The sequence below is a fragment of the Anolis carolinensis genome, chromosome 6, assembly GCF_035594765.1.
Source record: "Anolis carolinensis isolate JA03-04 chromosome 6, rAnoCar3.1.pri, whole genome shotgun sequence".
NCBI classification, from domain to species: Eukaryota; Metazoa; Chordata; class Lepidosauria; order Squamata; family Dactyloidae; genus Anolis; species Anolis carolinensis.
Genome location: NC_085846.1, coordinates 5,585,945 through 5,608,809, shown reverse-complemented (window position 1 = coordinate 5,608,809; position 22,865 = coordinate 5,585,945). Strand labels below are relative to the sequence as shown.

Here is a 22,865-nt window from a genome sequence, read left to right as displayed (position 1 = left end):
AAATAGTTCCTCGCCCTTAACTAATTTCACTTTTGAGAAGCAAGGGATTTTTAGTTGAGAACTCTGCCATGTGGGATGTAGAGGCGCTTCAAAAACAAAGTGCCCCCATCTTCTTGAGCAACCTTCATTTCATTCTCCACCATTTTAGATAAGGCACAACAGAAAAGGAATGCACTGAGATCTGTGTTAACATGTCAGCTCCATAAATCAGTTTCACCGAATAAAATGTAACAGCTCAAGGACAGAACAAAATTGCATTGAATTGCAACTAAAGACTGTATGGCTGAACCATTGTCCTTGGCTTTTCTCCTTTGATGACATTGTTGCGTTTTATTATGAGAACTAATCTTGATATACACATGCGCTGTGATTGCCATTAGTTCAATCTTATAAATTTCTGACAACCAATCAACAAGCTGTTCCTCTTTACCTATGAAAGAAGGTGGCCATTTTGCACAAATGTGATTATGTTTAGACTAGCCACAGACTCTGCAGGGGTGGTGGACCCATTAAGATGGTCCGACCCAGGAGACTTATGGATCCAGGTGGATTCCTGACATCTCTTAGGGAGTTTCTTGTCATGGCAGCAGACAATCCTGTCAAAGCTCTGGTCGACCTCTGGAACATGGAGGTGGATACGATCGCCTCAGAATGTCTTCTCTCACTTAGCAGAGTCAACTTGGCTCCTTGGTTTACCGGGGAGCTAGCAGTGATGAAGCGAGTGAGGTGGAGACTAGAGTGCTTCTGGTGGAAGTCTCAGAGCAAATCTGACCAAACACAGGCTAGAGCCTCACTGACGGCCTACTCCGCGGCAATAAGGACTGCCAGGAAGGCTTTCTTGGCTGCCCGTATTTCGTCTGCAACGAATAGACATTGTTCTGAGTGGTCAGGGAACTTCTCCACTCTGGTTCTCCGAGGGAGGCTCCTGATCACTTGGTGACTCAATGTGATCAGGAGCCTCCCCCTTCCTAGATCGAATACGGCAAGTGCTGTATTTTATTGTTTTAGCCAGGGGGGTAATGTGAATTTATGGTGTTTTATTTCACTATTTATTGCCTATGTTTTGTTTTGCACTTGTTGTATTTTGTATGTCACATCTTGAGTGTTCTGTGAGCCGCCCCGAGTCCCTCTGGGAGATGGTGGTGGGATATAATAAAGTTTTTATTATTATTACTATTAGTAGTACCGGTAGTAGTATGTACAACAAAATAGTCATAATGGAAAAGAGAACAAAAAGCAAATATTGTTGCAAAAATCCCATCAATGTTTTGAGCAACTACGTAGGAATGTTTTCAAAAAGGCCTACATCAAGAATAGAAAAATACTAAAAAGGAGATGCCAGCACATGACATCTCAAATGTGAGCATCAACCGCCTGCCTCCCGCAACTTGTTCCTCTGACCTTTTCCTTTGTGATGTCCTCGTCTCCCTCCGGCTGCTCCACGCCAAACTTGTTGTCCATCTCCTCTCCTCCTTCGCAGATGTTCTTGCCTTTGCAAAGGTCATAGACGTGGGTCAGGCGCTTCTTTGGTTGTCCCTTGGATTTGGCCAGGATATCTTTGATCTTTGGATTGTTCTGCAGAAACAGAGCCAAACAGACACCTGTTAGAAAAGGTGATTAATACCTAATCTTTCTGATGCTTCACCACTTGTCCCAAACACTCAGATTACTAAACATCGGCACTGAAACTCCAGAAATCTGTTCCTTCCCAGTGTAATCAAAACTATACTGAACAGACTGCAGCGTTGAATTCAGTTCTACTACATTTTCATATATCCATACCTACATTTGCACATGTGCAGTTGAGTTTGTAAAGATGTAAACATTTAATCACAGCTCCTCACAGATTCCATCAGAAGTGACTAGACTTTTCATCTTTGTTCAGCCTCAGCTCACAGGCCCCTTGACACCTACTTTGTGGGATTGTAGCTATACAAACAAACCTCACATAAAATGGAGATTCCTTATAATCTAAAGAAAGATGCAAGCTCAGTCTCATACCATGGATCGGTTATGCTTAATGAACATGAAACAAAGGCACGTTGCTGGACTACAGAGAAAGGGCAGGTCACGTAGGACCCAAATTGTGTCCCTTGTCTCCAATGAGATACAAGTGGTGCCTTGAAAGCAGTCTTCCTCAATGCCTTAGGCGGCAGGGGCCCACAACGTGCAACTCTCTCCCTTCCATACGGTTATCCTCTCAGATGGATTACTGGAGATCCATGGTCAATTTACCTCAAGAAACCCTGCCCCCTTCTCTTCTCCAGCGCTTCACTAATTCTGCCGCCTTACATGTATGGAAAATGGTTTTAGTGTCAGACATCGGAGGGAGGCGGGGGAAAGCTAAGGGAATATTAAGAAGTTAAGCTTGAGTCACATGGACAAGATGGAGGGGTAGATGGGCTTCCTGTAGAAATTTTCCATAGAAAAGGATACTTTAAAAACTGATGAAAAATGAAATTAACAAAATGGTAAATGGCCAGAAGTCAATTTCTGGTTTACAAAAAACTACCTGAAGGAACTGCCTGCCCAGTCATCAGCTAGTGAAATAAAGCCAAATTATTTCCACATTCTTAGTTGCAACTTTAATTTGTTTGTACCTTTTTGATTTATACGTGCCAAAATGATCACTAGCACTACCGCTACAATTTTTAACTATCAGTGCAATTACATTTTCTTTGCTTGTTATTGCATCTATAACGTGGTGAAACTAGGTCACAGGACTGTTTTTATTTTGGCAATATTTATTCAGAGGGAGCTTGCTTTTGCCTTCCTTGGAGGCTGAGTGTGTCTTCTTGGTAACACTACTGAAATGTTTATCCATAAAGCTTACCATAAACTATAGTAAGCACCAAAATGTCTTCAATATACCAATACTCTTCTCAAAAAGAGAGGACCTTTTGTTTCTATCTTAGTGAGACCATTGATTTGACATAGGGATTGCAGAGATGTAAGAAAAGAAATGTTGAAGACCACTGGAATCAACCAGCCAGACTGAAGTTTGTCAACAGGAATACAGGTAGTCTTGTCGGCGGCACAGAACTACAAGCAACCAATCAAGAAAATTATTCCCCAATGGGGAAAAAAGTATAGGGTTTCCTTTCTAAAGCAGTTAACAAGCCACAAAAGAGCCCTACTAGACAGGTTAGTTTTAAAAAAATCTTGGTACAGTAGAGTCTCACTTAACCAACATAAACTGGCTGGCAGAATGTTGGATAAGCAAATATGTTGGATAATAAGGAGGGATTAAGGAAAAGCCTATTAAACATCAAATTAGGTTATGATTTTACAAATTAAGCACCAAACATCATGTTATACAACAAATTTGACAGAAAAAGTAGTTCAATATGCAGTAATGCTATGCAGTAATCACTGTATTTATGAATTTAGCACCAAAATATCATGATGTATTGAAAACATCGACTACAAAAATGCATTGGGATAATCCATAATGTTGGATAAGCGAATGTTGGATAAGTGAGACTCTACTGTAATTGTCCGGATTCATGTCCAAGGAGGTAAATCAGCTTCTATACTCACCGAGTCAACCAGTAGTTTGGAGCAGAAGAAGCAAACGCAGCGGAGAACTTTCATTGTCTTGCCCAAGAAACCCACGTGGAAAACAGGCTTGGCTAGCTCAATGTGTCCAAAGTGGCCAGGACATTCTGTCATGTTGCCTGTCGGGTGGGAGCGAAAGGAGACCCCATCAGCCTCTCTTCCTCAGAGAACTTCATCCAACAATTTGGCGGGTGGTCTTTTCCACCTCCAACTCTTACCTTCCCAATGAAGGCATTCTACCTAAAGTATTTGTTTCCTTTATATTCTGCCTTTCTCCCAATAGTGGATCAAAGGCATCAACTAAAGCAAGTTATATGGCATCAAACATTTAGTAATTTTTCAAAACAATCACAACTCTCTCAAAATCACTAATTGAGAACAATTTTTAAGACCACAAAGTGCTATAATAATAATGGTTAATATTCAACATGTTTTTGTTGTCTGACTGTACATGTTGCTACATGCCTTCAAGTTCCCTGCTGTCTTATGGTGATAGGAGTTTCATAGGTGTGGGTGTGTCACAGGAACGTAGCAAGAAATGACAAAAATCTTAGAAATGTATGTTATGATTCATGTATTTTAAATATATAAATAAAATTTTATGAGATATGTTGTGTTCCCTCTACATTTCATTATTATAATTTATGTACATGTACTTATCTCTTAAAAGGGGTTGGCAAGACCTCTGGTTTGCTAGTAAAACTGAATTACTGTGTCTAGTGGGAAAGCCTCACCACTGCTTTCAGAAAGCTCAACATACGCAACATTTGTTTCATGCAAAAAACCCCAAACAAACCAAAAAATTTAAACACTCTATAAAATTACCTTCTGGCGATGGTTATGAGGCGTACAGGAAGCATAAGAGAATGCTTTGTGTTAAGATCTGCACCCCATCTCCAAGATGCTTCATTGTATACATATATACAAATCCAAAACCCTGTTGGTCCCAAGTCTTTTGGATAAGGGATATTCAATCTGTACCCAGTAGGTGTCAATGAAAGGCCTAATGTCAGACTCACCTGCACAGGTCTGGCATCGCCCGGTCCTCTCAATCACTCCCTGCCGAGGGTCCATCAAGCCCCCTAACTTGGGGCGGCCCCCTTCTGTTGTCTCGGGGTACTTGATGCCCCCTTCTGTCACTGACATCCGTTTCTGGAAAGGAAAAGCAAAGGAAAATTCAGCATAGCCCAGGCATGGACAAACTTTGGCCCTCCAGGTGTTTTGGACTTCAATTCCCACAATTCCTAACAGCCTACTGGCTGTTTGCTTATGTTTGGCTACATAGCCAATATTACTAGAGAATGAAGATTTCAAAAACTTAGAAAAGCAATGCTGACAGATCTACCATATTTCTTTAATTCTAAGATGTGCCCCATTGTTAAAGATGTTTATATGGGAAAAATGCATCTCAGAATTACATAAATGTATTTTAAATACAAGACCGTAAGACAAATCAAATCCATGAGAGGTTTGCTTTAGCCACAGGAAATTAAGAGAACACTACAGTACATTATAGTTGTTCCATCTTCCTAATAAGCTCCTACATGAATTTTATTCTGAAGGCCTCCAAAACTGTGGAATGAATGCAGTTTTGACATTTTTCCCACCACAGCTTAATGCTATGGAATACTGGGAGTTGAAGTTTCATGAAGTTCCAGCACTCTTTTGGCAGAGAAAGTTAAACGCCTGGGATTCCACAGCATTGGACTATGGCCATTTGAAGGGCTGTCAAACTGCACTAATTCTACAATGTACTTGCACCCCAAAACAAGAGTGGGGCACAACTTTTTCTTGCCAAGCAGCTATTTAATGCAATAATTTTTTAAAGCTCCAATACGAAGTATAATGCCACATTCAATGTTACTATCTCCTGTCAACTCAACTCTGTAACTGTAAAAAGAATTCCAAGTACACACCCAGAGAAAAGGGCACAATGATCCGAGAGCTTGGTTTTACATATTCTCAGACTACACATTTTGGAAGGAGGGACACATTTTGGAAACAGAAAAACCAGTGGAAGTGTTGTGTGAAATGCAGGATTCAGGCAGGGAGATTCTGGACAAGTGGAGACTAAACCAAGGAAGTTTCGTATAGAAATACACAATTTATACAACAATCTAAGTGTCCAATATTCACTCCATGTCCAGCAACTCTGATTGTTATGAAATATATGACTCATCCCAAAACTGACTTGAAAGTAGCCTCCAAGTAACATTATATAAACCAGGTCACCGTGTTATATGAAAATACAAGTTTTGCAAGATTTCAGTATCCAGATATTATCCCAAATGCTTCTACACTTGAAGGAATATAACCTCAGAAGTCCTTATAGGCTGGGGAATACTACAGAAATACAGTTGGCCCTTCGTATCCCCAAATCCTACAGCTATGGAGTCAATCACTAACAGGTTGAAAATACTCCCCAAAATACAAATAAATCCCCATATCAAACATGGACTTTGACATTTTATGTAAGCACCACCATTGATTTTGATTACCCATTGAGGTGGGTCAGACTCCAGTGGAGACTGCTGTTTGAAGTAATCTTGGAGGCAGTATTATTAATAAAATCCCACACTTATGTAAAGGGAGAGGTGGGGTAAAATTCACAGAGTTTTAAGTTACAAGTACAGGCAACCCCCATGTTACAGACATCCAATTTATAAATGACTCCTAGTTAAGAACGGGGCTGAGAAAACAGGAAGTGAGAGAGCTCTGCCCTCAGAAGGGAAATTCATTCCTAAAAGAGTTATTATCATGGGAAAAAGTGTCTGGACTGAAGCCTTGTCACCAATTCATTTCCCTATGCTATCCAAAGCTTGTGTATGTGCGTGAACACTTTTAAAAAGTACCTGTTCTGACTTACATACAAATTCAACTTAAGAACAAACCTACAGAACCTATATTGCCTATAATTTGGGGACTGCCTTTAAACTAAATACGTTTTTAATGGTTTTGACTGTTTATAAGTTTTATCCTACTTTATTGTATTTTTTGGCTTTAAATTGTATATTCTTGTTTTGGCATTCGGTGCTTTGGGTCACCCTTTTAGAGACAAAAAGGGCATAGAAATAATTTATATAATAATAAACTTATTTTTAAAGCAATGTTCTATTAAGTTTTAAAAAAATGACAAGAGGCGTAAGTGGCAAGAAGTCCATTTCCTAGAGCATACAAGGTTGTCAGGTCCATATTTGTTATATTTATTTATACTCCACTTTATCTTTCCCATAGGAGACTCAAAGCGGTTTAATTAAAACAGCACATTGGCATTATAGGTGCCTTGCAAGGAATGCAAATTTGGGGGGCACTGCTGAGTAGATACTCCCTTCCTTTAAAAATAGAGACATTAATCTAGAGATTGCAATACATTGCTTCACTATGCACAACACCCCATGTTTTCATTAAAGGGCACCAACACGCAATGCAAAAGTAAATAAAGCCACCACCCCTAGTGTAATGCAAATATAACCCCCCCCTCCATCCAAAGCAAGAATAAATGAATAAAAGCCTCCCAAAGTGATGCAAAATTAAATAAAAGCCTGCAGTGGAATTTTTAAAAATGACTAAAATTCTCCAAATGCAATGGATAAAAAATGAACAAAAGCTCCTTGATAAAGTTTAAGAAACATAAATGACCAAAACAACCATAGAATAAAAGACAAAAATAAAGCCCGTTGGTGTAATGAAATTATTCTTATTTATACCCCGCTTTATCTTCCCAAAGGGATAAGTGATGCATTTTTTTTTTACATTTATGCAAGGCATCGAATTTTGCCATCTACTTTGTTGTAAACCACTTGGAGTCCCCCAAAGGGTGAGAAAAGAAATATAAGAAATAAAATAATAATATGCCTTCCTGTGCAATGCAAAATTAAATAAATCACTCAGTGGAAAATACAATATAATAAAAATGGTAAAATGAATAAATAAAAGCCTCCAAATGTAATGCAAAAATAAATGAAGCATAAATGAATAGAAATAAATGGATTTTAAATGTAATACAAGAATGCACAAAATCTTCCATGTGCAATGTAAAAATAAATAAAAAGCCTGCAATGTTATGCAAAAATTAATGAAGTATTATAATGGATTAAAATTATAATAAAATATAAATAAATGGGTAAAAACCCCCAACTGCAAGAATGCATAAAATCTTCCAATGACAATGTAAAGGTAAAAATAAAAACCTCCAAATGTCTTGCAAAAACAAGTATTATAAATTATTAAAATAATAATTAAATGGATAAAAGAACCCAAAATGTAAGAGTGCACAACATCTTCCAAATGCCATGTAAAAATAAATAGAAGACTCCAAATGCCTTGCAAAAAGTAAGATTAAAATAATAACACAAATAAATGGATTTTTAAAGGCCCAAAATGTAATGCAAAGAATGCATAAAAGCGTCCAAATGCAAGGCTTAAACAAGAGCCCTCCCATGGATCCATTGCAAAGACAAATGAACACGGAGAAAAGGTGGTAGAGTATTATTTTGGGGGGTGTTGGGGTTTGCTTTTGGTGTTGTGCATGGGGAGAAAGCGGGCTCGGCGCGTACCATCTCATCCGGGCTGAGGATGCCGAACTGCACGCGCTTGATGGTGCGCAGTGGGCATGCGCTGTCCCCGGAGGGCGCTCCCCCGTGCATCTTGGCGGCTCTCCTTTCCGGGGTCACGTGACGCTAGCCGCGGCTCTGCCTCCGCCTCAAAAGCCCGCCGTCAGTCAGGAAGGAGACGTCGACGGAGGAGGAGCGCCGGCAGCTGCTGCTCCTGCTGAGGCGGAGGCCGCCGCCGCCGCCGACACCCTTCCCCCCTCTCCTCACACAAATACTTCGCCGACCGATAACCGATAAATCGCCTCACGCCGCTACTCCCGAGCTCCGCCCGCCGCCGTCCGGCAATCGCCACTCCCAACTCTGAGGAGAGGCCCCCACCGCGACCACGTCCAGCCGCCTTCTCCCCTCCCTCTTATCCTTCCCCTCCGCGCTCTACAGCGCTTCTGAGCCTGTGGCGCTCCGGCGCCGCTTTAAATAGGCTCACCCCCTCTACGGGGCTGCAGGGGCAGAACGGCAGGGGCGGTGATGACACCTGTGGGCGGGGCCGCAGCTGCGTCGTCGCTGAGAGGGCAAGGGGCGGGGCTGAGCCGAAGAGCGAGAGAACACGAAGGCGGGGTTGTGGATGGGGAAATGGACGAAACCAATTCTCAGGTGGGGGGGAGAACAGAAGTATGTTTTGTTTCCCTTTGTACATCTTCAGTGCCATTGACTTCAAATAAACAAGTTAAGGGTTGTTTATTTATGTATATCCCCATTGGGGAGATGGTGGCGGGGTATAAATAAAGTTTTATTATTATTATTATTATTATTATTATTATTATCTCTCAAAGTGACTCACATTACAACTTACAAATATACAATAATAAAAACATATATCACTATATATTATTATATATTATCAGTACAGTAGAGTCTCGCTTATCTAACATAAACAGGCCAGCAGAATGTTGGATAAGCGAATATGTTGGATAATAAGGAGAGATTAAGGAGAAACCTATTAAACAGCAAATTAGGTTATGATTTTACAAATTAAGCAGCGAAACATCTATATATATAAGAGTGATGGAATCCTGGCGACCGCCAAAACAACAAAACTAAACACCCCACAACCTCGAAAATTGACAACACAACCCATTATCCACGCCTCTAGGTTGATACAACAAAAAGAAAAGAAAAATAAAGTCCTAATTAGAGGGAAAGTAATAGTTGTTTTTATCCAATTGCTGCCAGTTAGAAGGCTAAGCAACCCACTCACCCAGGGGACAGGCAGAGTTAGGCCTCACTTAAGCCTCTTCCACACTGCCTATAAAATACAGATTATCAGATTTTAACTGGATTAGATGGCAGTGTAGATTCAAGGCCCTTCCACACAGCTATATAACCCATATAATCTTATATTATCTGCTTTAACTGGATTATCTGGACTCCACACCTTTACCCTTTACCTTAACTATCACCAATTCCTCAATACTTTATTTCCCATACCACCATACTTGGCCACAGCAACGTGTGGCCGGGCACAGCTAGTCATGTTATACAATAAATTTGGCATTATTATTATTATTACCCAATTCATTTAGGGAATTTCTATGCCGCCTGTCTCCCAGCGGGCCCAAGGCAGCTCACAACAACTTTAAAATATACAATGTAACATTGTAACTTAAGAAATAATGTTAATAAACTTTATTTGTATTCCGGCCTATCTCTCTGACGGCACTCAGGGCAAATCCCAACAAAAAAATGGCAAACATTCAATGCTGTAGTACATTCAAATAACAAACTAACCAGATCACAAAATAAACCAACATCTAAGACAAAATTATATTATGCAACCAGATATTAAATAATAACATAACCTGCCCATTAATTTTCATCTAACAGAAAAAACATAAATATGAATTTATATAAACCACAATTAAAATTCATTTTTAATTTTATCCATCACACATAAGGAACTAATCTTGTGCAATTAAATCCAAAATACTGCATGCAAAGTTTTGGAACTTAACAAGCAAATATGGTTTCTCAAGCTTTATTTCTTTCCAGAATGAAATCAAAGCATCATTCCAACTTTGAAATGCTTATGGTCCTAATGGGAGAATACAGATCAAAATCATCAATTTTTACAGACAAAAAGGTTACATAAACAAGTACTTAATTCTAATTATTTTCTTGCTCCCCCCCTTTTCGGCTAATGGTACAGTCTGGGCGATGAAGGCGGGCCCTCTCCCCAAGTTTCGGGGGAAATTTAACCCGCCTCTTTGAATATTCATAAGGCAAGCTGGGCGGGAAAAGAAAGGCCGGGAGGCGTGGCCATCTTCCGAAGTTTGCCGATGATGACCGAAGGGGGGCCGAGGGCGGAGAAAGGGATTCATCTCCCAGCTCGCTTTTGTCGAGAACGAGGTCGAGAGGGTTGGAACGTTCCGGGAAGCGGCCTTGAAAGCCTCGGGCTCGCGTAGTTGACGTCGCTGGAGAGGACGCGCAACGGGTCGGGCGCTGTACTTAGGAAACGCCGCGGCTTGGCGGCCTACCTCCGGAACTGGGTTTGGCCTTGGCGGGAAGGCGGCAAAAGCGGTCTCGGGCGGGATTTTAGGGGATCTTCGCCGCAGAGGGTTATGAAGGCTGCTGGGTCTTGGTGTCTAAGGGGAAGATGGAGAATTTATCTGGGGGGGGGGGGGAATAATACTATATTATTGTTGTTATTTATTATCATTATTGTTTTCATTATAATATAGCTATGTATGTTAAAATATCCATTTTCTCGAAATGCTTGGAGCCAAAAGTGTTTAGAAATTTGGATTATTATTATTATTTGGATTTTGGAATATTTTCTTACACATAATGAGGTATTTTGTAGGTGGACCCCAATCTGAACACGGAAGTGTATTTATGTAACTTATAATCAGCTTGATGCTAATGTTATACTGTGTATTTTAAAATAATTTTGTGTATAGAGAAAACATTTGAGTTGAACCATCAGAAAGCACAGGAGTCACAATTTTAGTGTGGAGTCCATTTTGTAACACAGAATTTTGTCGTTTTAGCTAAAAGAAGCTCAACCTGTAGTAATTGTAGTAACAGCAATAATAATAATAATAATAATAATAATAATAATAATACTAATTTGCATTTGTTACTTTCCCCTCTTCATAAAGTCTGAGGGCGAATCCTAGATGTTGTAGTTTGGAGAAGCTCCTGACTCTAGCAGAGAAAGCTAAAGCCTTTTAAATCTACAACTCCTATGATTATGTAGCTTTAAGGCATGGCAGCCAAATTAGTGTCAAACTGCATTAATTCTGTAATGTTGATGCACCCTGAAATTGTGATGAGGGGATGTAACAGGTCTTTCTCTGTAACCAAAGGAAGTCTTTGGGGCCATGTGTTGTCGAAGGCTTTCATGGCCGGAATCACTGGGTTGCTCAGAGTTTTCTGGGCTGTATGGCCATGTTTCAGAAGCATTCCTAACGTTTCGGCCACATCTATAGCAGACATCCTCAGAGGTTGTGAGTTCTTTCTCCCACCCTGGACATTCCACAGATTTATAAATCCCATTTCCCTCGTTTCCAACAGACCTCACAACCTCTGAGGATGCCTGTCATAGATGTGGGCGAAACAATAAGAAAGAATGCTTCTGAAATATGGCCTTACAGCCTGGAAAACTCACAGCAACTCTTTTGAGGCCAGTTGGGAAAGGTTGGTATCACTGAATGTATTGGGTTTAAGACCTAAGGTTTTGTAATCCCTGGAGGATCTTAAGGACTACAAAAACTTGTCCGAGGATCACATGTGGCCTGCCTTTCCCCCACCCTCTGGGTTCCAAGAATAAAGTTAATTATAATGGACAATGTAACTCCTTTGCGTGAGAGATGAGCGTTTGGTTTTTGATGGTGGACTAACATCTGGGCTTAGAGATAGCTAACTGGGAAGGGAGATATGTGAGTGGGTTGCAGAGTAAGAAGGGTTTAAATAGAGGCAGGAGAGTGAGTCATGAAAGAAATATTTGAGGTAGCAATGAGGCTATTCAGAAATGCCTAAAGAAGTATTGTGAGGAGGTTATAGTCCAGGTAGGCCCTGCCTTACAAACAACCCCTAGTTAAGAATGGGGCTGAGAAAACAGGAAGTGAGAGAAATCTACCCCTCGGAAGGAAGGGAAATTCACTCTTGGAAGAGTTATTATCCTGTGGAAAAGGTATTGCTACTGAAGCTTTATCCCCAGTCCTTGTTACCACAATAAACTAGTTCATATAGTATTTTATGTAATATTTTAAGGGTGCATTTTGCCATTGATTTATGTAGCATTTTAATGATTTATCATTTTAATTGTGTATTTCATATTATATTTAATAATCTGTTTTTTTATATATTTGTTCTATATGTGAAAGACCTATGGTCTTAAGCATTGAATAAACTAGAACACAGCAAGCCAAATTGTTAAAAATTCAATTATCACAGCAACAGAAAATGAGGAGAAATCTTCCGAACAGGAACATAGATAGCAAAACAAACACTATAAGTGTGTTAACACTTCCCTATGCTATCCAAAGCTCTATGGCTGGAGTTACACTTAAAAAATCTATTTGTTTCAATTTACTTACAAATTCAACAAACCTACAGTAACTTTACTAAGAAAGGTTTGGATGTTCATATAGAGACAGGAGGCAAAACAGCAAGAGGTAATTGGTGGGGGATTGGGCTTGCTTTGGGAAAATATTGTGAAATTGCAAGTTTCAGTTGTAATAAATAGGGCTCCAGAGAGGCAGGTTTGTAGATTGGAATCCAGTTTGAGTTCTGGCCTCAGGGATCAAGCTATGAATTGTTTGAAACTTCCTGGTTGGTGACATGAAGAAGAAAGGCACTAATTGATTAGTTAAATGGAAGTTTCCTTGAAAATAAGAGGTGAGAATCAACAAGTCCCTCCAGATAAGGTTGAACTCCATTTCCCAGCAGCTTTACTTGACATGATCAAGGGCGAAAAAGGCTGATAACATACAGAAAGCATCATAATTCCTATCCTTGAGAAAAGGAATCATGGTTTGAAAAACTGTATTTGAAGGAATGTCTGTGAGAAAATATTTACATTTTTTAAATTGGGAAGCTCTTGGTGAAATGGGGGGAATAACACATTGCAAGCATCAGATATCTTGAATGTATCTCAAGGATTTATATACCACAGCTTTTCAATCTGGCTTTCAGGGTAGTTTATAGAAAATTGGTCAAACACAAATAAAATGTAACAAAAAGTTAAAAGTACACTTAAAAGTTTGGGAAAGTAAAAATGTATTATGTTTTTATTTAGGGGGGGGGGGTTGGAACTACAGTAGAGTCTCACTTATCCAAGCCTCTGGATAATCCAAGCCATTTTTGTAGTCAATGTTTTCAATATATCATCATATTTTGGTGCTAAATGTGTAAATACAGTAATTATAACATAACATTACTGCGCATTGAACTACTTTTTCTGTCAAATTTGTTGTATAACAGGATGTTTTGGTGCTTAATTTGTAAAATCATAACCTAATTTCATGTTTAATAGGCTTTTCCTTAATCTCTCCTTATTATCCAAGATATTCGCGTATCTAAGCTTCTACCGGCCCGTTTAGCTTGGATAAGTGAGACTCTACTGTACTTGTATTTGAAGGCTCATAATTTCAAAGGGGCGAGTAACACCAGTGTGTCTGATAATATAAGTATGTGGTTTGCAGGTCGATGTCTGAGGAGGGAATTCCTCAAATAGGAGATTCCAGATAAGAAAAAAATGTCTTCTCCTCGTTGGCATTTCCTTAATTCTACTGACCAGGACACCTGAAAAGTAGGTGCCTGAATCTTCCCAAATAAGATGCTTCATGGAGTAATAGATTCTGTACAGAACTGAGAAAACACTTCCATCTTCTGATGACAGTTGTAAACTTATTACTTCTTTTTTGCTGTGGAACAATTGTTGTGTGGCCTTCACCTGAAAGTCCCAGTGACATTAGTAGCATAGGCAATGATGAGGAATGCTGGGAGTGGCAGTCCAACCACATCTGGAAGACTTCATATAGGTGCAAATGTTTAATACTGAGGTTGTGAGGAAACAAAAGGGAGAGAGAAATTGCTGAGAATGCATCGATAGTAAATATATATATATATATATATATATATATATATATATCCATAGTTAGATACTGTAAGATTTTGTTTTTGGAACAGCTGCCCCTGCAGGTGTTGAGTAGGACTTTAGAATATGAACTATTTTGAACTACAACCCCCAGATTCCCATGGCAGTCGTTTGGTGGGATTCCTGGGAACTGAAGTAAACACTTGACGCCCAAACTTTGAATGTTACCACATTGACTCCAGTCTAATGTGGCATCGAATGTAATGTGCACCTCGATTTTCAAAACTTTGAAACCAAAAAAAAGCATTTCTGGTGAATGTAATGTACAGTGACAAAAAGTGGACCCTTTTTAATTTGGCCAAAAAGGGTGCACATTGTAGTTGCTGCCCACTTTGAATTTCTTGAAAAAGAAAAGTGTTCAAACACAAAATTTTCCAGCAATGAAAAGGAAACCTTGAGGTGCATCTTTGTTGTAAAATGAACCCACTTTAATTTCCCTGGTTCAATGCTATGGAATTGTAGTTTTGCAAGGTCTTGAGTTTTCTCTGTGAAAGAATGCCGATGCCTCACCAGACTACAAATTCCAGGATCCCCTAGCATTGAGCTGTGGACATTAAATTAGAGTTGACTTTCCTCAAATAGGATCTCCAGGTGTAGCTCCTGAAGCTGCTTCCCCTTTTGCTGTGGTTCAGCACTAAGATTACTGTTTTATGTGAATCTAATTTGACCCCTAATTTTGGTAATTTAGCTCCCCCAAAAGTGAGCATTATACACAAGTAAATATCATGTTTTGTGGAATAGGCTGCTTTGGTTTTGCCAGTTGAAGCTTTGCTTTAACTGTGAGGAAGAGATTGTAGTTCTGAATGACTGAAGGGATTTAAAAAGCAAGTTGGAGAGAGAGATAGTGGGTGGAAATGAAGAGCTCTGTGTTTGAGCGGTAGGGAAGGGGGCTGGTCATTCTTTTCCTTTCTTGCCTTCACTTTGTATTTGCGGCCTCCCGGCAGATGGCGCAAGCACACTGCTCAACCTCCATAAGGCACTTTCGGCCATCCCATCCAACCCAGGATTCCAATCAGCAGAGCTGAGGCTGAAAATGGCTGCGAGGCCTTGAGTTTGCCTCAGCAAAACAGAGCCTGGCTTCTTTCCTCTGTATATATATGCCCCATTTAATTTCAAGCTGCTTTTGTTCTCATTCGGGCTAACGTTGGCCTTGTGACTCTGCTGGGTAATGTATTCTAGGCTTAGCTATGTGTTATGGAACTCAGGAACAGGAGAAAGCTTGGACGGAAGTCTGCCTTAGGAAGTTGCCACCTTGAGTCCTAATACAGTAGAGTCTCACTAATCCAAGCCTCGCTTATCCAAGCCTCTGGATAATCCAAGCCATTTTTGTAGTCAATGTTTTCAATATATCGTGATATTTTGGTGCTAAATTCGTAAATACAGTAATTACAACATAACATTACTGCGTACTGAACTACTTTTTCTGTCAAATTTGTTGTATAACATGAAGTTTTGGTGCTTAATTTGTAAAATCATAACCTAATTTAATGTTTAATAAGCTTTTCCTTAATCCCTCCTTATTATCCAAGTTATTCGCTTATCCAAGCTTCTGCCGGCCCGTTTAGCTTGGATAAGTGAGACTCTACTGTATCAAGAGGATGGTGGGGTGAAAATAAACAAGGAGGTTTGGATCATGGGAGGAAGTACACAGAGGATGCAGAAGGACTTGTAGAGGGAATTGTGGCTAAAAGTGTCTCAAGAAACAACCTGGTTGGGCCTGATTTTCTTCACATGGAGAGAGACCAGAAATATTTGACTATGAATATCTGGAAGCGAAATTCAGGTGCACCCACCCTTGGGATACAGCCTTGTGTCCTTTCTATGAGGGGAAATCCCTGTAATGTGGTTTTGTGAGACTACACCCCAAACGTAAAGGGTCAACTGAGGCTGAGTCCCTCTCTTTGACCTGCTTTCCCTGCTCCTCCGGCAAGCCTTGTTGTGTGAAATCTTCCATTCTCCGGGGAGCACACGTCTGATGTGCGTTCATAAATACCAATGCCATCTGCTTGTCACGGACGTCTGATGCCTTAAAGTGCCTCTGATTACATTTGCATTTTAATGAGGTGCTTGGAGCACAAGAGCCTCTTTTCCGGGGCTCCCACGGCGGCAACACCGCTTCCCGTTCCTCTCCTTCACCCCCCCTCGCTTCCCCCATAAGTCGAAGTTCGTTTTATAACCAAATACTGTGAATAAAAAGGTTTTTCCACGCTGACGTAAGTGTCTTGCAGCATTTTTTGCTTCAAGGGGTGGGAGCATAGCAGCTGATGCTCTTCTCTCGAGATGCTGTTCGTGTTGGCAGCTATTTTTTAATAAGCCCTCGAGGTTTCTAGTCCTCGTGAAGGGGGCAGGAGTGATTTGTTTAAAGGGCTTTGAGAGAATGGGAAACTGCAAAAAAGTGTTGGATTTTCTGCATTTGTTGTTTTCCAGGTATGGGCTGCCAAGTCATGGCTCTGGAATGTAGAAATATCAGCACTTGTGGTCAGCTCAGCTGGTAAAAGGGGGGACTCTTTGCACTGTGCATCCTGCCAGGAATTGTCTCTTAAAACAGGAAAAACCACAAAGGGTTCAGGGTGCATGGTGTTCTCTTTCAAGGCCTGGTCTTGCTGGAAATGCCAGCTCTCAAGCAACGAAGAGGGACTTAATATGGTGGGCTTAATACGACAGAGCTCACCAGACGTGGGATTTCTTGGATGCACCTTGGAAGTACCCCAGAGACAGATGAGTGCTTTGAACTGGGACATACTGGTTTCAGATCTTGCTATAGGTAGCTTGGAGGCAAACCTCTTAACAACAACTGTGTCTACAATATGAATGTAACTTTCGGGTGGTCATTATGTGCTTCAAGTAGACTAAATTTATGGCAAAACTCATAGAACCATTAAAACTTTTTCCTAATGTTTAGGTGAAATCTTTCTTGCAATTTGAATCAATTGTCCCATTATGTTTTGTCTTTATGGCAGCAGAAGACAAACTTGACCCTCTCCTTAATGTGTCAACCTTTCAAATATTTCAAGATAGCTCTCATGTTCCCTCTCGGCCTTATTTCCTCCAAGCTAAACATATTCAGCTGCCTTGAATTCAAATTGCAGGAAAGGAGATTCTACCTCAACATTAGGAAGAACTTCCTGATGATAAGAATTGTTTAACAGTGAAATATGCTGCCTTTGTGTCCAATTGAGTCTCCTTGTCTAGAAGTTTTTAAGCAGAGGGTGAATGGCTGTCTGTTGGGAGGGCTTGATAACAGAAGGGAGTGGACTGGATGGCCTTTGGGGGTCTATTCAAACTCAGTGGTTCTATGAGAAGGGCGTTCTGGTACAGCAGAACCTAGAGAGAGCCTGAAAGGGGAAGAGTGGAGTGAAGGGCTGCAGGAGACCAGAGAGAGCACATAGCACCTCAAATCAATCTGGAGCTTGTTCAAAAAACTGCAGCAGCACCAACGCCATCCAAGCAAGAGACAGAGCAAACCATGCTCCTCCCACTGCCTAATAACTGATTGTTTTGCAGGACGCCGAAGACAAGAGGCGGAAATGTAAGCAGCAAGTGCTATGTGCACACACAAACGAGAGAGCGCTTGTTGTGAACTTTCTAGGCCGCTGCCTTGGCTGAGCAAGCAAGGAGCCCTTCCTGTCTGGTAAGTCCCACAGCCAGCCAGAGAGCCGCCAGAGGGCAGAATGGAGGCAGGGCCTCCCTTTTGCGCACTGCTTTATGCACTTTCTGGATCAGCTGTCAGTGTGTGGGTTCTATTATGGGACACAGGTGACACTATGACTTCTCGGATGCTTGAGGGCAGGGGAACATCCGCCACCAGGGAACCAAAACTAGAGAAATCTTTGGGATTGTTCCACAGCCGACGTCTTTTTTGTTTAGCCAGCCATCTTGGCAAGAGTTTTTGCTTCCTGCGTTCTTGGGCCCGACTATTTGGTTCCGGGGTTTCTTAGATAAGCAGGCAGACAAAGGTCCTGGGCTGCAGATGTATGCTCTCTGTTGAACTGAGTCATAGAACTGGAAGAGAACCAAAGAACTATCCAGTCCCATCCTGTTCTATCAGGCAGGAAAATACAACCAAAGCCCTCCTGACTGATCATCCTAGAAGCTTCCAGAGGAGGCTCTGTGGGACCCCAAGGAAGCCTGTTGCCCTGATGAGCAGCTTATACTATCAGGAGATCCTTCCTAATGTTTAAATGGAATATCTTTTCCTGCTTTTTTTTATATGGCCGATAGGCTAATCAATAAAAAGTATTTGTATTTTCCTGCTATTTGAATTACGTGGGCTTAATCTCAGTTATTCTCTTCACCTGGTATAGATTCGGCAATGACGGGGAGCAGGTCAGCTGGAGAGGTCTATTTGTTGTGAGTGTCAAAGGATATATATATATATATGACATGGCAAAATGGGAATTGTGGCCAAATTTGATACTACACATTTGGGGGTGCATCTACACTCTATGGGTAACACAGTTTGACCCCACTTTTAACTTCCATGGCTCAGTGCTACAAAGTCCTGGGAGTTGTGCTTTGGTGAAGCACCAGCACTCTTTGGCAGAGAAAGCTAAAACATAAAACTACAACTCCCACGATTTCATTGCAGTTAAAGTGGTACTAAATTGCGTCAATTCTACAGTGTAGATGCACCCTAGGTGACAGAAAGTGAAGCAAGCTTGAATGCTAAACTGTTTGCTTTGGGATGTTGTTGTTTTTTACCACCCTAAGGCTTGAAATGGGAAAACAGCATTTCATTTGTGGGGGCCTGTAGACCTTGCTGGACTGCAGCATGCTTCACTCATTGTGGGTTAGGAATGCTAGGAGCTTCTGTCTAACAATACCTGGAGGCCTGCATGAGTCTCAGTTCTGCTTGCTGTGTGCTTTTGGTGGACAGAACATGCAGCCTTCCCAATGATTTTGGCCTGGGACTCCCTTCTATCCTTGCAAGCCCAAGCCAGTGGTGAAGAATGAGGAGAGTTGCAGTCAGTACAACAGCAATTAGAAATACTTTATATACAGTATAGTCTTGGTTCTAGATTTAGTCCTGTTTTGCCTAGCTTCCTCCCTGTACTCCAGTTCTTGCCACCAATACGCTTCCTCCCTCCAAGTCCCATTGCTTTCCCTTTTAAGGGATCTAAGTCTTTCTTCAGGCTTCCTTCCTAGAACTGGTCAGCCATGTGACTAAGCGGCCCAGTGGTCAGCTAATTCCACAAACGAGAGCCTTGTCCTGGGGATACAGCAGGGAGCAAAACAGCCTCTCTCTCTTATCCTCTGTCTCTGAAAGTTCAGATGTTTGGATGTTGTTGCCTGTTATGACGCCAGAGCTTGGGACTGCGCCTTTGTTGGACTACGTTTCCCACAATCTTGGCTCTGACTGAGCATGCATTCAGCCCTTTCAAGTCCATCTTGGCTTTTTTTAAAAGTCGTAATCTTTATTATAAATCATTGGAGAGAAAACTTGCGAGAACAAAAATGCCAGTTATATGTATTTTTGTTCAGCTCTTTTGACACACAAAGCAACAAATTACATTTACAGAAGTCTCCTTAAGGTTTGGCTTCTAAAAGTGGCCTTGCTCCTCACTTGATTTGGAGAAAATTCCATGCCTAGGGTTACAGCTTTTGTCCAAATCTATAGAAACTGTCTTTCATCTGAGAACTTTTTTTGAAAAAGAGAAATAGAACGGGGAGAATGTGGTGGTCTTCACTTGGTTGCATTTGAGTGCTTTCCCCTTGAGCCACCTCGGAGTTTTTCCAGTGGCTGCCTCCTCCTCGGATCTTGACCGGCTAGATCTTGACCTTAAAACTTGGGCCACTTTTGCTGGAGATGCCCTTCGCTCCGTCCATCTTGACCTTCAGTGTCATAAATGCTGCTACCTTCAATGAGGAAGCAACACTGTGGTTCTGTCTCTTTTCCTCTGTGGCTCATAAGAAGAAGAACTTCCCCCGCCATGAAGGAGATTCCACCAAGGTGGATCAGTTAAATAGTGCAAGTTTCCAGGTGATTTTTGCAAATGTTTGGAAGGGTTCTCTCCTTTGGGAAAATGCCAGCCTTCTGCTCAGAATGTGGGCCTTGAGACTGATGCCTAGGGAGTTCTCCATCTTTTCCATGTCCATGATCCACAGAGGAAGCAGATGTGGCCACAGCTATGCTAAGTAAATATCTGAGATCTGGTGCCATTTTAATCCCAACATTGAGGGATTGATTTGGAAATTCAGTGTATCATTCAGCTCTCAGATGTTTCCTACCATCTTCAAGTTGGCTAAAAGTCTCTACTGCTTCCCAGCCCCAAATATGACCATGGGATGAAGGACCTTAACAGCTCCAATGCTGTTCTGTAGATGGCAGTTCTGGACATACCCCATTTCGTGGGGCACTCCTTGTCAAGATTGTGCTCCGACCGCCTGTGCAGCCTTCCTCCGTTATTCAGTCCCCTTCACGTGCAGGATGGACCCATCCTCCTCCTCTGTTGTGTCGCAGCTGATGTTCTGGGCTGTGATGATCGCAATGCTGCCCAGGATGACCCCGGCCCCCATGATGTCGAAGGGCGTGACAGCCTCGCGCAGGACGTAGTACTGGACGGCCAGGGTGACCACCACCTCGGAGTGCAACACGGCGCAGACCAGAGCCGGGTGGGCTTTGGTCACCGCGTAGCTGGCGCACAAGAAGGAGACCAAGGCCAGAATGGTGATGGACCCGACGTAAATCCAGGTCAGCAAGTCCACGGGCATCACTGGCTCCTGCAGGAGGAACATCACTGGAGAGCACAGCAGGCTGCCCACCACGCCAAACAGGAAGGCCACCGTCACCAGCTTGGTGGGGAAGTCCAGGGCTCGGAAGATGACCAGGCCCAAGGCTAAGGCTATCCCGCCCAGGCAGGCCAAGATGTAGCCGAAGGTGTCGTAGAGCTGCGTGCTCTTGTCCAGGTTCAGCACGTCCGGCACCACCATGATGATCAAGCCCAGGGTGCTGCCCACCAGCCCGAACCAGTCGTACCCCGTCAGGCTCGTGTTCCCGATGCAAATGGCCAGCAGGACGGAGAAGATGGTGGAGGAGCCCTTGCGGACCGTGGCGGCGTTCCCGCTGGGCACCACCATGAAGGAGCTGTAGGCGCAGCCGATGGAGATGACGTTGATGAAGGCGTGGAGAAAGCTGCGCAGGCGAGCCTCCGGGGGCGCGAAGCACGAGGCTTTCCGGCAGCACAGGTAGAAGGAGAAGAGCAGGTGCAGGATGCAGCGGAATAAGAGGATCTCCAGGGAAGGGATCCCTGAAGCTTCGTTGGCCATGCGGGTGAACGGGGCCACGAAGCCGGCCGGCACCCCGCCTCCCACCAGAGCCACCAGCAGCCCCTTCATGCTCTCCGACAGGCGGGGTAGCGGCTCCAGGCCGGGCGGCGGGGAGGCGGTGGCGGGGAGCAGGGCGGGGAGAAGCGTAGCAAGTCGGCCACGGTCCAGACCGCTCGGGCAGGAGGCGTGGGGTCACACTCCATCACGGAGCTTCTTCAGAGACAAAGCTTGGAGTCCAATGAAAGGAGCCACAGGCACAGAGCAGAATCAAGTGTCAACCTGTGGGAAGCGGAAGGAGGAGATCAATAGGGTTGCCAAAAAGACACCATTCAAGAAGGATATGGACAAGCTGGAATGTGTCCAGAGGAAGGTGACCAAAATGATCAGATGCAATGAGACGCAGCAGAGGGAGATGGGGATGTTTAGCTTGGAGAAAAGAAGGCGGACAGAAGAGGACACGAGAGCCATGTTTACATATCTGAAATGATGTCACATTAAGAAAGAGGCAAGTTCACTTTCTGCTGCTCCAGGACACAATGAAGCAATGGATTCAAATGTAGGAAAAGAGATTCCATCTGAAAATTAGGAGAAACTTCGGACAGTAACAGCTCTAACTCTCCGGAATGTCTTCCTAATATTTTGGTGCAATCTTTTCCTGCAATTTGAATCCATTGTGCCCTAGTCTCCAGAGAAAGCAGGCTTGCTCCCTCCTCAATGGGACACCCCTTCATATGTAAACATGTCTCTCATGTCTCCTTTCAGCCTTGTTTTGAAGCTAAATTCCCCCAGCTCCCTATGCTGCTCTTCATAGGGGTTCATGGTTTCCAGACCTTTGACCATTTTGGCTTCCTTTCTCTTCACACCTTCCAGCTTTTCCATCTCTTTCTTCAATGACTCCAGTGAGGTCTAACCAACGCAGAATAGAATGCTCCCATTGGTTCTGCACACTGTCCACCCAGCCTTCAAACTCTATAAATTGTTCAAGGGAGAGTGGCATAAGTTGGTAATGACTCTTCAGAATTAACTTTGAAATTCAACTAGGATATCTTACTCTGCAAACAAAATACACAATGCTAATTTGTCAAGTTATTTTGGAAATATGACTTCATCAATGCCCAAAACCTGGACATCCCATCAAGTGTTGTAGTTTAAGTGTTGGACTATGATGACTAAAGACTAAGGTTTAATTCCTTGCTTAGCCATGGAAATCCAGTGGGCGACTGTTGCTCCTCAGCAGTAGTTCACCTTGCTCTTAGCACCAACCAAGAACCCAAACGTGATAGTAAAACGGTTTATTGATAAGAACACATATAAAAAGGAAAAAACACCAC

The 22,865-nt window shown here is 42.3% G+C and overlaps 2 protein-coding genes across 2 annotated transcripts in view; both read right to left on the bottom strand.

Moving 5' to 3' along the window:
• Positions 1-8,562, bottom strand: part of polr2a (RNA polymerase II subunit A) — a 28,237-nt gene extending 19,675 nt beyond the window's left edge. Inside the window, exons 1-4 of the mRNA XM_003228507.4 lie at positions 8,115-8,562; positions 4,578-4,710; positions 3,541-3,677; positions 1,402-1,575 (exon numbers count right to left, since the gene is read on the bottom strand). Coding sequence (XP_003228555.1) covers positions 1,402-1,575; positions 3,541-3,677; positions 4,578-4,710; positions 8,115-8,204 — 534 coding nt within the window. The 5' untranslated portion in view covers positions 8,205-8,562. The remainder of the gene's footprint in view (positions 1-1,401; positions 1,576-3,540; positions 3,678-4,577; positions 4,711-8,114) is intronic.
• A 10,678-nt stretch (positions 8,563-19,240) lies between these two features.
• LOC100562458 (solute carrier family 35 member G3-like) lies at positions 19,241-22,044 on the bottom strand. The gene is given in 2 exon segments (XM_008122215.3): positions 19,241-21,618; positions 21,621-22,044. Coding segments are annotated over 2 exon segments (1,065 nt in total). The 5' UTR covers positions 21,738-22,044; the 3' UTR covers positions 19,241-20,670.
• Between the last annotated feature and the right edge of the window lie 821 nt (positions 22,045-22,865).